The sequence below is a fragment of the Stylophora pistillata genome, chromosome 5 (genome assembly GCF_964205215.1).
Source record: "Stylophora pistillata chromosome 5, jaStyPist1.2, whole genome shotgun sequence".
In the NCBI taxonomy this organism is placed as follows: domain Eukaryota; kingdom Metazoa; phylum Cnidaria; class Anthozoa; order Scleractinia; family Pocilloporidae; genus Stylophora; species Stylophora pistillata.
This window is the reverse complement of record NC_142523.1, coordinates 1,724,454-1,740,000: the sequence shown is the minus strand read 5'-3', so window position 1 is coordinate 1,740,000 and position 15,547 is coordinate 1,724,454. Positions and strand designations below refer to the sequence as shown.

Here is a 15,547-nt window from a genome sequence, read left to right as displayed (position 1 = left end):
GTCGTTCAGTGTTGCACATGGGAAAAGTTCTTGAAAATAACCAGATAAACTGGTTTATGAGGCCGATCAATATTTTGCAAACTGGTAAAAAAGATTAGAGTACTCATGGAGCGTCTTAGAGACAATACCAAAGTAACCTCAACAGCAAGTCAAAGCAAAGGAAATATCTCAACAAGTCAATGAGAAACTGGAAAGAAGAGACTGGCAAAATGTTAATAGCACGGGAAAATTTTAGCGACGATTGATAGGCTGAGGTACTTTTGCATTTATGAATGTTGAGGTAATTGTAAGTCAGATTTATGCGACTGTCAGAGTTGTCAATTATTCTAATAAGGCTGCCTCAAACTAGGCGTTTCTAGGCATATCGCATTTGTTTTATTCTAAATGAAAAAAGTTTTTGTAGCTGTAGTTTTCAAAATCACCTACCAAGTGTAGTTTCTTACCTGATAACGTAACACAATCAAAATCCAGGCGTACATTAGCGGATCTACCATGACATTCATCTTTGGCTGAAAATTAGTAAAATATAAATATATAAATAAACATCTAAATAGAACTGAAATCAAGGCAACAACTTAATACATAACCAAAACAAATAAAATCAGAAGTTTTTCTTAACAATACTATATAATTCGCAGAAATAACTGAATAAAAAGTTTTAGTATTTTTAACATCAATTCTTTAAAAGATTGGTATCATAGCTGTAGGTTGGACTGCTTTGATAACCTTAGGTCATAAGAGTAATCACTACCTATCCAGAGGTAATTGGGCATTTTTTTGATGCTATCACGGTTCAAGGAACGACAGTGTGGAGGCGACAATAGAGATTTAATATGATCTTCACACCTTTAGTGCTGTCATATTCACGGTCCTGATTTGCCTCCGCTGTTGTCGGCTCCATAGCTTAAAGAAAGAAAAAAGACCACAGCTCGAAAATAAAGTTTATGTCCCCCAAAATAATGATAATAATAATAATAATAATAATAATAATAATAATAATAAAAAAAGCCTGTCACCAAATTTGTGCAAGCATAAAATTTATTTATCGCCACTTCTGTAGTGATTGCCTTGAATGTAAAAATTAGTCACGCTTTGTAGTCATGATCACCTACAATTCCAAAACTAACTTTCATTCTCGGGGAACTTGTTACGCGGGAAAACACGGAATACACGTGTGATCAGGTGAATAAAGACAAAGTTTGATAAACAGCACGACCGTAGATTTGTGTTTTTTCTGAGGAAAAACATTCTTATTTGTTTGGTTAGCATGGATTTTCCAAAGCTGCAGTTAGAGTGTGCCCCACAATCAATGACATGAACATGCTCAGGTCTGCGCTTTTTCAGCCGAACATCCAGGGCTCGCTTGTGAAAGTCTTTTGCCTGCTTTAGGTCACCCAGATGCTCGTGGACAAAGCCCAGGTTATTATCAGACGTTTCGACATCAACATGCTCAGGTCCGAGCTTTTTCAGGAAAACATCCAGGGCTCGCTCGTGACAGTCTTTTGCCTGCTTTAGGTCCCCAGCTGCCTGTGGACAATGCCTAGGTTATTGTAAGACGTTGCGACATGAACATGCTCAGGTCCGAGCTTTTTCAGCCGTACATCCAGGGCTCGCTCGTGAAAGTCTCTTGCCTGCTTTTGCTCACCTAGCTGCTCGTGGACAGTGCCCAGGTTATTATAAGACGTTGCGACATCAACATGCTCAGGTCCGAGCTTTTTTAGCCGAACATCCAGGGCTCGCTCGTGACAGTCTTTTGCCTGCTGGTCACCAAGCTGCCTGTGGACAATGCCTAGGTTATTGTAAGACGTTGCGACATGAACATGCTCAAGGCCGAGCTTTTTCAGCCGAATATCCAGGGCTCGCTCGTGAAAGTCTTTTGCCTGCTTTAAATCACCCAGCAGCGAGTGGACAAGGCCCAGGTTATTATAAGACATTGCGACATCAACATGCTCAGGTCCGAGCTTTTTCAGCCAAACATTCAGTGCTCGCTCGTGACAGTCTTTGGCCTGCTTTAGGTCACCCAGCTTCCTGTGGACAATGCCCAGGTTATTGTAAGACGTTGCGACATCAACATGCTCAGGTCCGCGCTTTTTCAGCCGAGCATCCAGGGCTCGCTCGTGACAGTCTTTTGCCTGCTTTAGGTCACCCAGCTGCTCGTGGACAAAGCCCAGGTTATTATAAGACGTTGCGACATCAACATGCTCAGGTCCGAGCTTTTTCAGCCGAACATCCAGGGCTCGCTCGTGACAGTCTTTTGCCTGCTTTAGGTCACCCAGCTGCCTGTGGACAATGCCCAGGTTATTGTAAGACGTTGCGACATCAACATGCTCAGGTCCGAGCTTTTTCAGCTTAACATCCAGGGCTCGGTCGTGAAAGTCTTTTGCCTGCTTTAGGTCACCCAGCTGCTCGTAGACAACGCCCAGGTTATTATAAGACGTTGCGACATGAACATGCTTAGGTCCGAGCTTTTTCAGCAAAACATCCAGGGCTCGCTCCTGACAGTCTTTTGTCTTCTTTAGGTCACCCAGCTGCTCGTGGACAAGGCCCAGGTTATTATAAGACGTTGCGACATGAACATGCTCAGGTCCGAGCTTTTTCAGCAAAACATCCAGGGCTAGCTCGTGAAAGTCTTTTGCCTGCTTTAGGTCACCCAGCTGCTCGTGGACAACGCCCAGGTTATTATCAGATGTTGCGACATCAACATGCTCTGGTCCGAGCTTTTTCAGCCGAACATCCAGGGCTCGCTCGTGAAAGTCTTTTGCCTGCTTTAGGTCACCCAGCTGCTCGTGGACAAGGCCCAGGTTATTGTAAGACATTGCGACATGAACATGCTCAGGTCCGAGCTTTTTCAGCCAAAACTTCAGTGCTCGCTCGTGACAGTCTTTTGCCTGCTTTAGGTCATCCAGCTGAAGGTGTACAAGACCCAGGTTTTCATATGACGTTGCGACATCAATATGCTGAGGTCCTAGCTCTTTCAACCGAATATCTAGGGCACGCTTGTGATAATCTTCTGTCTGCTTTAGGTCACCCAGCTGACGGTGTACAAGACCCAGGTTAACATATGACGTTGCGACATCGACATGCTGAGGTCCTAGCTGTTTCAACCGAATATCTAGGGCACGCTTGTGATAATCTTTTGCCTGCTTTAGGTCACCCAGCTGACGGTGGTTAAGACCCAGGTTATCGTATGATGTTGCGACATCAACATGCTCAGGTCCTTGCTCTTTCAAACGAATATCTTGGGCACGCTTGTGACAATCTTCTGCCTGCTTTAGGTCACCCAGCTGATGGAGTACAAGACCGAGGTTATCGTATGACGTTGCCAAATCATCTTGCTGAGGTCCTAGGGCACGCTCCTGACAATCTTTTGCCTGATTTAGGTCACCCAGCTGACTTGGTACGAGACGCATGTTATTGTATGACGATGCAGTGTATTTCCGTGAGGACACAACTGATTTGCCTTTTACGTCTTCATGGAACAAAAAAAGGATACTTTCCATCAACCAACCGACAAAAAAAATCCACAATGAATAAAATTGCAACTATCATCAAAGGTAAGCATTACATACTTTTTAATTGCAAATTTGGAGCGACAGTCACTATTGAGCAGCATCATGGCTCAATAAGAAACACTGATGTTTCCGAACATTGAGAATAACATTTCTACTGAGATTGAGGATAATGGGATTATTAATACGAAATTCAAATTGGCATCACTTGAACGAGTTCAAGAGAAAAAATTCCTCCATATTACGAGGGTAGGGATTGGAGTTCAAGGATATGGACCTTACTTTTGTCAACAAAAGAAATGCGTCAAGTAAGTTTTCGTGTGAAAACTTGACGCATTTATGCCCCATTCACATGACAAGGAAGACGAAATGTGTTAGCACCAAAGGAGCTAAAGAAGAAGTTGTCAGTTTTTCTCACCTTTCAATGAATTCTTGTCAAAGTCCACACTTCCTTCAAAAGGTTGTGGAGTGTCATCGCTTCTTATTGAGTAACTCGTTATAATAGCTGATGAAAAAGAAAAAAAAAAAAATTACGGGCCACGCTCAACCAGGATGCATTCGGGGACAGTGGCCTCTCTCAGTATTTTCTGTGTTACAGAAAGGGAAAGCGCCCGTGTGAGCAATATTATTCGAATAAAATATTTGCGATGTTGATGGAGATTCGGCGTTGATACCCTCATTTAGTTTCTTCAATAGAATGAGCGAAAGGCATGGGATATGGAAAGAAAATGAGGAGCAAGTATACAAAAGCCCCGCTTCACAGCATTTCGGAGGAAAGTCAAATAAAAACCTCCTCTTGGCATTTGGATGACCGTCGAACGGGGAAACGTTCACGATTGATCTCAAGCCTAATCCCATGAAAGTATTTGAGTGACTTTTCACCTCCGGTGAGATCAAATTCAGAGATAAATTTCTCCTTAATTTCATCATGATATCTTATATTCTTTAAGCGTATTTTGAAACACTGCGAGTTCTTATTAAACGTGGAGCTTGACGAAATTATTCATAGAAGGCGTAAAGCTTCTCGTTTTAGGAATCCTTTCTTTGCGCCTGGTGAAAGACACAAATAAAGACTTAAGTGTTCGAAGGTCCTCGTCTCTATGTAATGCGTAGACGTCAAGGGTCGATTTCCTGTTAAGCCTTCAGTTTTCTTACACTTTTTTGTCTAAGAATATAATATCTAAGTATGATATTTCAACCGTGAATGGTGATTGCATCGTGGTACATTTGAAGTACAGAATGTAGCTGCTTACCCGTCTTATAAATTGCCTTAATTTGTCTTTGGGTCTGTTCCACAACAGAACACCTCGTCAATATACCTCTTCTGAAGAAGCGATTAAGTTGTAATCTGGGTGATAATGCCCTCTTTCTATTTTCGTTTGTTGTGGTATTCTTTGCCGTTTCCTTTCGGTTTGTGAGAAGAAGTATCGAGTACCCGGATAATAAATATGACAATGGCGCGCAAAGCACGCTGGTTGAGCGTGGCCCTTTAAGGGGGACAGGTACCCTCGAAGGATAAAAAAACTTCGATGTTGTGATAACGGAAGATTACGAGTAACAAGTAATCAATGAGTTTGAGGGTTCTCTCAGTTTTCAACAAACCGATAATTTATCTGAAAAGATGATAGTCTCCCATGTAAAAGAACAGCGGGAGCAGCAGTAGCAAAATCAGTGGTGGAGGTACCTGTAGCAGTTCCTTCTTTGAGGCGCGAGGCAACATCCGTTATTTCGTCGGGAGGAGAGGTCACTGCTTCGCGGTTATAATTCACTTTGTAATCTGTAACAAAGAAAAGTTCCATTTTTATGGATCAGATTTGCATGGGTAGCAACAACTAGACTAAGGGTTAAAGTTAGGTGGAATATACGAAAAAAAAGCCCAGTTATATTCCACAAAAACGTTTGATACGAAACGCATCAATAAATGTAATCTTGATTAGTTCTTGGATGATGTTAACGTCTAAACTAAGTCGTCAATGTGAGTAACAACTTCTCATATTTTAACGGGTAGTTGCTTGATCCTAGTTACCCAGCACCTTCCGATAGCCTGGGCGTTTTTAAGACTATGCTTCGTAGCTATCAAGCCCTAGGTTGATTAGGGATGGTACCAAATCTACACAGTCAAATCTTATACATCAACTGGAAAAACAGTACATTTTTTTCCTTCAACCAAATTTGTTTTTATAGCCCCAGCTTGAATTAAAGCTTTCATGGAGTCCTCATTAAAATTCACAAAAAGTGCTTAAAACGCTTAAAATTGGAAAAATCTATCAAAACGGAATTATAGTAAATCTTTTAAGATTTAAAAAGTACAATGTCACTTTGTGAGCGCTTTCTATGTCTTTTACTTGTTTGGATGTCAGGGGACATTCGTAATTCAAACTTTCCTCGAAAGAGACAGGAAGAATGGCGGCTTTAGAATCTTTTCCGCACTGAAACTCATAACTAGCCGAGGTAGATGAGGGGTTTGATAAGTTGAAATTACTTTCCCCGACGAACGCTTCATTTAAAGAGAGAGCATGCGAACTTAGTGGACGTGTTTGCACGATTTTTGTCGAAGCTTGGAACTTTGAGCCGCAACTAGCACTATTGAAAAAAATATTAAAATTTGTTACAAATATGTTGTGCTAAGTCTGCGCTGCACGAGTTGAAGTTGTACATGTAATTTGACATCGAAATTTGGTAACCTTGGGTAGAACCTTTCTCTTCTTTCCAAGATCCCACTATTTCAAAACCCCCCATATCTTGAACCTGGGAAGGCATCACTGGTGGTGGGGGGGGGGGGGGGAAGGGGAAGGGGGAGGAGAGACTAACTGCTGTGTAATGCCGTATTAATCTAAAACCCCCGTAATCTTCAACTTAACACGCGTCTCTTTACTAAATGAGGATTTACTTTAGTGAAGTGTAGGGAGGTATTTCTACATTCAAATGGGGGCATTCATTCACTGCAACTTTCTCGGGAATTTTAAGTGAATGGCGAGCGTTTCTTTAGAGGTCTTTAGTATCAATTTCCTACGATTTTGAGAACTTTTGAAATTAGCTTAAGAGCATTAAGGTGGGCCCTTTGTTATAGGAATTCGGAAGGCTTGCCGCGTTTACTTACTCGATTGATTTTTGACTGCCTCAGCAAGCTCTAAAATATGACTTGCTTGTAAGTCTTCTTCATTGACGCATAAATCTTCAGACAATCTATACATAGAAATAAAATTTAGACTTAGCTAATCAACAGACAAATCTCAGATGGATGAAAGTGGTACATATCTAAAGAATCTGTATTACTGTGTCCGTGGAGGGTATAACCAGATAATTTGGTTTTATCAACTGAGTTGATATTGTAAATTAGCGACAGTAAAGAGTTTTAAAGCTGACATTTGGAGCGTTAGCCCTTGGTTATCACTCTGACAAAGGCCTAACGCTCGAAACGTCAGCTTTAAAACTCTTTACTGTCGCCGATTTACAATATCAACTCAGTTGATAAAACCAAATGTTATTGGGTTTACTTTGTATACATCTGAATGTAAATTGATTGTTCAATGTTGCACTTATGGCATTCAATACGCTTTAACTTGCTTTAATTACATTTAATGTTTAGCTGTATTTGATTTTAATTAAGTGGTATTTTATTGTACACGACCCCACAAGCTTTTAGCTTTCATACATATCGTGTATAAATAAACATAACCAATCAACCAACTTTAAAGTTGATGCTGAAAATCCAAAAGTTGTTTCGTACTAAAAACCTCTAAGCAAAAGTTGCCCTCAATATGGCTGGTTTTTACTCATAGCTGATGCTTGAGTGGGGTTTTATTTTGTTGTCCCTTTAACTTGTGATGCCTGTGTTTTGGGGTTCGTCCGGGATTTTTTTTAAGTGCGATTCATTACACGCAGATGTCAAATATGGAATACAACTTTACAGCTGACACACTAAGATCTTTAAACAAGAAATTGAGATATATTAAAGTGTATAAAGCATACAAGTGGACAATCAGACATGGTTTGACGTTACTCTGGTTTAAGGGATTACTGAATGTAACCGGGGATTTCAATTTATCGACCCTAACAAATTGAGATGTGTTTTTTTTTTTCGCCTAAAAAAGGAGTCTCGAAAGAATTGTAATTATAACAGAAATTCAAACGTGCTCCTGAAATAAAGTGGCGATAATCATACATCAAATGAAAGTAACTTCTTCAATTTCCTGACTTACTTGTTGAGTTGCCGGCTGATTCTCATCAAATGGTCAACTCATGCAGAGCAGCCAGTTATCAAACTCTCAATGAAATGTTTTTGTAACAGTAGTATCTTTGACTTGGAAATCCCATCACCTCACCACATGATAATTAGCTGTACTTTCAATTGGTATAAAAATGAGCATTTCATAGAAGTATACACGATACCTTTTACTGATGGATTCAAGATACTGCGCAGTGTCTTCGTGGCCAAAAGCTCTCGCAACATCCTCTGGTAAAGGTGAATTACACCTGTATGCATTAAAGACCACTCTTCCAGCTGATGAATTAAAGATTAATTCAATGAACTCCCGAGCATCAATTTCTGCTGCTGTATACACCAACAGCAGTAAGCCTTGAAGTGAATGTAGAGGATTCCCTGAATCAATGGACCCTATGAAAGGAATTTTGATGAATTAATGACCTTAGATGCAATGAGATGGCAAAATGGTATCCAGACAATTCGCTCTTAATCATTGGACAATTTGTCACCAATCTCAAGACAAATAAGTATTCTCTCAAGTTTGTGGCTTGTGTTGTTGTAGCGAAAATTTTACGCTTCTTTCGCTTAAAAGAAATTTCGATTTGATTTTGATTTTTACTTTTCCAACAAAAATTTAAGAGGCTTGTCGTGTCCACTTAAAACAGTTTCACTGCCAGAAACTGAATCATTAGCGCTGCTGCATCTGTTATTCAATTTATACCACTGATCGTGCGAGCACAAGTCTTGATCACGTGTTTCCTTCTTGAGTTGAATAGCTTCCTTCTTGTCTCACCAAATAGTAGATTCCTACAATAAAGCAATGCATTTGACTAAACTACCTTTAAATTGTGAAACGGGAAAAATGCATCTCCCCATAGAACCCAACACGCTCTAGGTGGATTCCAAAATACCACAAGTGCTGTACGTGTTTTTATAAAAAAATAATTGTTAGGACTATGAAAGATGTCTAGATGTTTCTCGTTCTTACCAAAACTAGGGGATTCCGTCTTTGTTACTTTGCTGGCAGTGGAGTGTCCTTCACACGCAGTTTTCCATTTTTCGAAAAATTCGCGACGCTTCTCTTCATTCAGGACTATCCGCTTAAGAACCTTTGTGGTATCATCAAAATAGTAGATTTTTGTCTCTCCAAGATCATTGCATTCGCCGGTCTTGTCATTTTTTCCCAACACTCCCACGGTGACCCAACCTTCTTTTTCAGCAGCTGTAAAAATCAAAATGTACACGTTGAAACCATTAATAATAATGTGCAAAATAATGATAGTATCACGATCGTTTCATTCAAACAAGCTTACAAACTGCAGGTTCACGAAAAAGGAAACAGTGTCGATTTTTGCATCATGAAAGTCTCCGATTTAAAAGAACCCTCTTTTCTTGGCTTATGAAATAGATAGTCTTGAAACTTTGCGAATCAGTTAGAATTTGTGGTTAAGTTTCAAATACCTTCCTTTTTCTTTGAAAATTAATTTCACTGCATACCTCTTAGGGACCAGCTGTCTCAGTAACGTAATCTCAAAATAGTGATCTTAGATGCGACCACAGGCCTGTAACTTAATTTGACAAGGGACGGTATTTCAAGTTAGACGTTTCATAGATGAAGTCTACGCCTATGCAATACGAACTTTTCTAACTTGGCTTCGCAAACTTCTATTATTTCATCAAGCTTAAATATTAAATGGGGCTGCCGCAGCGCTTCCAGACAGCGATACCACTGGGTATCAGGAACCTGAATGGACCAAATTTGGAAGCTAGGCTACTTTCCACATCATTCAGATTATCCTTTTTTCCGCACAGAAGAAAGTGTCATTTTACAGTGACTTCATGTTCCGTAAGCGAGAGAAAATTGAGATTTCAAATTGTTGGAAGGCAGTAGAGAAAAACAAAAGATTAATCAGAGAGGATTTTCGAATTGGCTACTGGAAAAAATTCACATTGACACATGGGTTTAACTCTTTCACTCCCAGGGGTGACCAAGTCAGAATTTCTCCTCACAATATCAATACCAATACTTAACAATTATTCCACGAGCGCGCTTTGGATATGAGACGATAGATAGCCAACGAGGCGCGTACCACCGAGTTGGCTATAATGATCTTATATCCAACAAGCGCGAGTGGAATAATTGTTTTATTAAAAACGCCCCCAAGATATTAGACAAATCTTACCAAATCTTAAATTTTTTAGCTCCCCTTTAATTTTAAGCTGATGCGTACGCTTACCATATTTGTAGATTATGGTATATTGGCTCATATATCATAATGGCTAAGCCAATAAAAAGTCTTGAATTGCATTATCCAATGATCCAGTTTTTAATAAAATACAATATAAGGTAGCCTCCTCAATAGGAGGTTATTACATTGTGAGAATTATACAGGATACAGTTGAGAGAATTGCTAAAAAGATCTTGGGAGTAAAAGGTTTTAGAAAGGTAAAGGTATCACCAAAAGGAAGAGCATGTTACACGCCAAGTCTACTGGTAAAGTTGCGGGTATGTTACACCAAAGCCAGGTGATGTTACGTTTGTGAAAAAATTAATGGATATAAGAAGAAAATCAGTCAATTTTCGCGCAAACCCACAAAGTAACTTCACTGCAAAGTTTCTCAGAAATTAAGAACGATCATGAAGACACTGCAAACATAACCTTTATACGTACATTAAACGTTGCTTTCCAATTCCTTCTTGACTGGAATAGCAAAAGGAGTAGGCTAAGGTAATTTTACAATGTGCATTTTTTACTACTCAACAGTTCTGCAGAGTCCTTCATAGCCCCTCCTCCACTAACATTCGCTCCCAATGGCTTTAAGACAATATACACCTAACTGTGTACTTCGGAACAACTACTTACCTCTTAAAAATTGACTAAATGTCTCTTAATTTAATTTTGAATCACTTTCTAACATACCCTAATGATTTGATTTAGCTCTCTCCTCCGTGAATTTGTTTTTGTTAATAAAGCCTCTATTCAGTTTGCACCCTCATTCCAATAAAAGCCCCTGCACCAAAAAAACACCCTATTCCAATAAGCACCCTCTACTCTGTTTCGGTGATAGCACTGTTCATATCTACATTCAGATTAACCATAGCTAATCTTCCTTAATCTTCTTCTAATCTTCCTTAAAGCCCTCATTTAAAAAAAACTGTTGTCTTCATCTCAATCTGACGACACTGGTCCCCCTACTTCATCCACATGAATTTGGAAAGAATGCAGCTAAAATGTAGCACTTACCTATGTGTATACCAAATCATGAGTACTAATCAAGACAACTTTACTTACGAGGAATTCTTCTTCCAACAAGACGGTTTGCATGATTTTTAACACCATCCAGTGTAACAAGGCCGCCAGGGTCACAAAAAAACTTGGCAGTTCCAGAAGATATGTCTGAGGGCAAGTCAGGTATGAACAAGAAACAGCAAGGCACTCCACCCTATTTAGGTAGAATTACAATTTCACCTTAACTTTTCAAGAAACATTCACTTGTGATTGTCATTATCTAGATCATAATCATACAAACGTAGGAGATTGAACTGATTTCAGCTGCTATCAAAGCTAATTTGTACAAAAATACAGACCACAGCCAGAGAAAAAAAAACTTCTTCAGCATGCAAAGAAAGTCCTTCTAATTTTACATCTTTAAATATAAAAGCCACAAGGAACAAAGATGCATGGTATTTACCTTGAAATGCAATACACCAAACAACCAAAATGTGGCAGACATCAAACTTAATACTATTTAGCTCTCTTACTAACACAAAAGACCCAAAAGAGTGCAATCTAGAAGCTATCCTCACCACTTGATACATGACAGGAACTTCACTCTTAATTAGAGACCAAAAATACCCCATTTCATACCATAGTGTAGCTTTTATATTTCCCACACAGTCAGCTCAATCTATCCAATGTTATCAGAATACAATTACTTCTTTATATATATTTGGTCAGGTTTGAATAAGAAAAAAATGGACACTGTCTATCCTAACTAAAAAAAAAAACATAAAGTCAACTTTTTCACAGATTAAAATGTAATAAAATTACAATTTTTTTTTACCTCCAAAGGAATCATTGCTGGTTCAATGGTTATGTCATAGCTGCCAATCCCTGATAGGTTCAAAGATGAATTTCCATAATTATGGGATAAATGAAAAAAGATTGTCAACGATTCAATGAAGAATGATTCAAATGATGGTGTCTACCACTGTCACAGTCCCTTGTAATTAAGGATAGCTAATTTTCTTCATCTCGCTCACTTATACAAACAAACCAGCAGTTTCTCAGATGGTGATCAGAATTATCCGAGATTCCCATCCTTGAGAGCCACTGACCATAAATATTGAGAATATGCCAACAGTTGCTAGCAGATAGTCCTTTTAACTCTTCAAAAATAAAAATTTCTTGTTATGTTGAAGTCTGACTAGTGACCTGTTGAAATGATATACCCTGTTATTTTTTTTTTTTTTGGCTGAGGTAAAATATAGGTCAACTTCAACTACCTATGAAGAGGTGTGCCATATACATTTACAATTATGATATACATCACCTCACAGCTTTATCCTTGTAGACTAATTCTTCTAATTATTTAAATGTATCTTAGCCCATCATGTGGCACATCCAGGTTGAAAAGAGTTTGGGCTGAGGTTCATTTATTTGTTTTAGCAGGTTGATTAATTTGGCAGCTGTAATAGCTGATGTGGACCTGCTGTCCTAACCCACCCATCCCACCCCAGGGGAGGACATCCATCACACAGTAATCTCGTGTGTGGGAAATTAACGTCTCCTGCCCCAACCCTGCAGGAGACGGGACCTCCATTTATTCATCCCTATCCGAGAAGACTAGAATATCTAACCATTTCTTGATGTTATAGAAAGGTAGCAAATTCTTCTCAATTATTTTAAGACCTTGAGTGTTGGTCCAGCCGGGGCTCGAACCCTTGAGTCCCGCACTACAGTCCAGCGCTCTATCCATTGAGCTAACCGGGAGGCGGTTAGAGGTCATGGCCAATCTCTCAGATTGGCAGAAATGTACCATGTACATGGCTAGTATGACAAAATGCTATGCGAACTGCTGGATGACTGTCACTGCCTATTCAAAGGCCTTTAAAAAGGTCTGGCATGTATATTCAAAAATCAAAATATACACATCTTTAAACTTTATCCTTGTAGTGTAATTTCTTAAATTTTTTTCTTGGTCCCCCATAAGCAGTGCATCCATGTTGAAAAGAGTCCGGGCTATCATGACAACAAATGTAATAAGATTCATTGAATGGCTGTCATGCAAGATGTCATGTACATGGTACATTTCTGCCAATCTGAGAGATTGGCCAAGACCTCTCTTGTGACTGATTGCAATGCACTGTTTTTTGATTTAGCCCCAGACTTAAACGTAACAACATAACAAGAAGTTTATACTTTCAAAGAAATAAAAGGACAATCTGCTTACAAACAAAATTTAAAAAGTGCCATTTAAAGTGCACCATAAAACATTATAAAACATATAATTTTTGAAAAAGGTTCATCAAGACGGTCCTTAGGAAAAAATAAAAAAATAAAAAACCAAATATTCAATTGTTAGCTGATTTTCAAAATTTATGTCAGTGGCTCTTAACATGCAAAACAGATGCATGGGTGAGGTAAAGCCACAAGCCTTTGGAAGCTTTAGGAGGGGAAAAGCATCCTATCCTAAATTTTATAACTAAATTAGGCCCCTGTGAAGATGTCATTTCCTGCAGTTTGAGATCACCAACAATGCATGCACAAGGGTTTGCACAATCAATTTTTCCGCACCCTTAAGGTAAAAACAAATAGCTAATAGAGACTCAAATAAACAGCAAAGGATTGCCCTAAAATGCTGACCAGGGAAATCTTCCTTTTCCAGGTAAAGTTACGGAAAAAAAAAAAACCAGGAGAATACTTAGCAATATGAAAATGAAGCAGATAACTGCTGAACATGGGAACTTTTTCAGCCAAAATACAGGTGCTATCCTGGAGTCTCTTTTAACCTACATGTTTAAACTACAGTACTTACCACTGTTAGAATTATCCCAAAATGGAAGCCATGATCTCAAATAAGACCACAAGTCACTTCTTTTACTACCAAATGTGGAACCTTTCAATCAGGAACAGAAGCTGTTTAGTGTAAAACCCAATTTCATTTTGTTCCACAAATGACCCAATAACTAATTGCATAGATTACTTTATGATTACAACCATCCCAATAAAATCAATGACCTTGATTATGTATAATCACCAAACATTAAAATTAAACCAAAACAAAAACTTAAACAAAAACTGTGTAGGCTTAAACCAAATTTTAGCCAACACATCTCAGACAGAGAAACAGCCCATTCCTTCAAATAGGCCTCCCAGCTTAAGTAAACTTGGACCTGTTAGTGGAGCAATTTTAGCCCCATAGAAATCTCTCTACAGAAAGCCTTGTCCCTCCCCTACCTTGGCTGGATTGTAAAAGGTGCTGATTATCCACTATTGAATTACCTCCAACATTTTGTTTTTCTTCCACCACCATCCCATTTGGTGAATCAGTTCTGTCATTTTCAGTTTCAGTTGCACACTGATCACCTCTTTCACCTATTATGATAAATAATTCAGATAATTCAGAAAAATGAAACAAACTGAGAAATGGAATCAAACTTAGTTGTAAATGTTTGATTTCCTATGCACTAGCTAGGTCCAGTCTCTGCCAAGGTTTTGTAATTCAACACTAGGTCACGCCACGGCTTAAATCAGGGCGCAACGAAAGTGCTGTCCGATAGCCCGGGGCTACTGGAATGACTTGTCGGGCTAGCATTTTCTTATCCCAGCTTGCCCGACAGGCAAGCACCACCATTGGTTCCTCTGTTCTGATGATGATAAATTGAGCATTTATACCAAAACTTGTATAGCAGAAAGCTCCTGAGAGAAAAGGACAACGTTATGAGGCAAAATTATCGCAGTATGACAATGTCTTGTGCCGCATTTTAGTTGCGTCCGTAAATAACCTCATGACTTTTTCTGTTTACATAAGCGGCCGAAATAAATTTTTTGAAATGACAATATTTGCCGACTGACAGCATGCGGTGCGAGACAATCAGTCTAATTAAATTCCAGTAAAGTCACGGTTCAGTGGATTTTCTCGGAATTTTAGGTGCATTTCATTGGGAAAATCCAAATCCGGATTCTTGTTTCTATTCTAAGGCTGCCAATTCATTATTAAAACAAAAAAGGCCCACTTCGTGCAAAATTAAAAAACAAGAAAAAACTCGCTTGGAGAAAAGCTAGCAGACCTGGCGCCGTTATCGTGTTGTGTGTATGTTTTTATTTTTTATTGGATGCTAACGGCGTCAGGTCTGGAAGAGTTTGTCAGCTTGACGAGCTTTGAAGAGAATTTACTTCATCGAATGCCGACAGACTTCTGACTACATTGGTAGTTTAATTGACTGATCGCAACATTCATGACATTCACAAAAATAACTGTGTTGTGATTTCCATAAATTTATAGTGTTTTTCACTGTCGACAGGGTAAAATATAAACATTCAAGGAACGAACCCATTTGAGTGCAGAGGTTATTTTTCCTTTATTATTTCCCCCATGTTTGAATGAAATTTTATTCTGAAGCAGTCATTTGCAATTTATAAAAAATTTCTGGTCTTACATAGCAAAACAATTGTAAGAATCAAAATATGTGAAGAATTAGTTTATATCTATGCTTGGCATTATTACTTGTCTTTTGCATAATTTTAAAATAAATCTAATTATTCTTTATAAACAATTTAATTTCGGGCTAGCTCCTCAGACCTTCGGGCTAGTAATCTCAAGTAAC

The 15,547-nt window shown here is 38.8% G+C and overlaps 1 protein-coding gene across 1 annotated transcript in view; it reads right to left on the bottom strand.

The window, feature by feature from the left end:
• Positions 1 to 15,547, bottom strand: part of LOC111325007 (uncharacterized) — a 44,421-nt gene that overhangs the window by 26,279 nt on the left and 2,595 nt on the right. The window contains exons 4-14 of the mRNA XM_088762167.1: positions 14,223 to 14,315; positions 13,756 to 13,836; positions 11,782 to 11,831; positions 11,010 to 11,160; positions 8,705 to 8,938; positions 7,902 to 8,127; positions 6,610 to 6,695; positions 5,194 to 5,286; positions 3,928 to 4,014; positions 847 to 903; positions 444 to 509 (exon numbers count right to left, since the gene is read on the bottom strand). Coding sequence (XP_088618293.1) covers positions 444 to 509; positions 847 to 903; positions 3,928 to 4,014; positions 5,194 to 5,286; positions 6,610 to 6,695; positions 7,902 to 8,127; positions 8,705 to 8,938; positions 11,010 to 11,160; positions 11,782 to 11,831; positions 13,756 to 13,836; positions 14,223 to 14,315 — 1,224 coding nt within the window. The remainder of the gene's footprint in view (positions 1 to 443; positions 510 to 846; positions 904 to 3,927; positions 4,015 to 5,193; positions 5,287 to 6,609; positions 6,696 to 7,901; positions 8,128 to 8,704; positions 8,939 to 11,009; positions 11,161 to 11,781; positions 11,832 to 13,755; positions 13,837 to 14,222; positions 14,316 to 15,547) is intronic.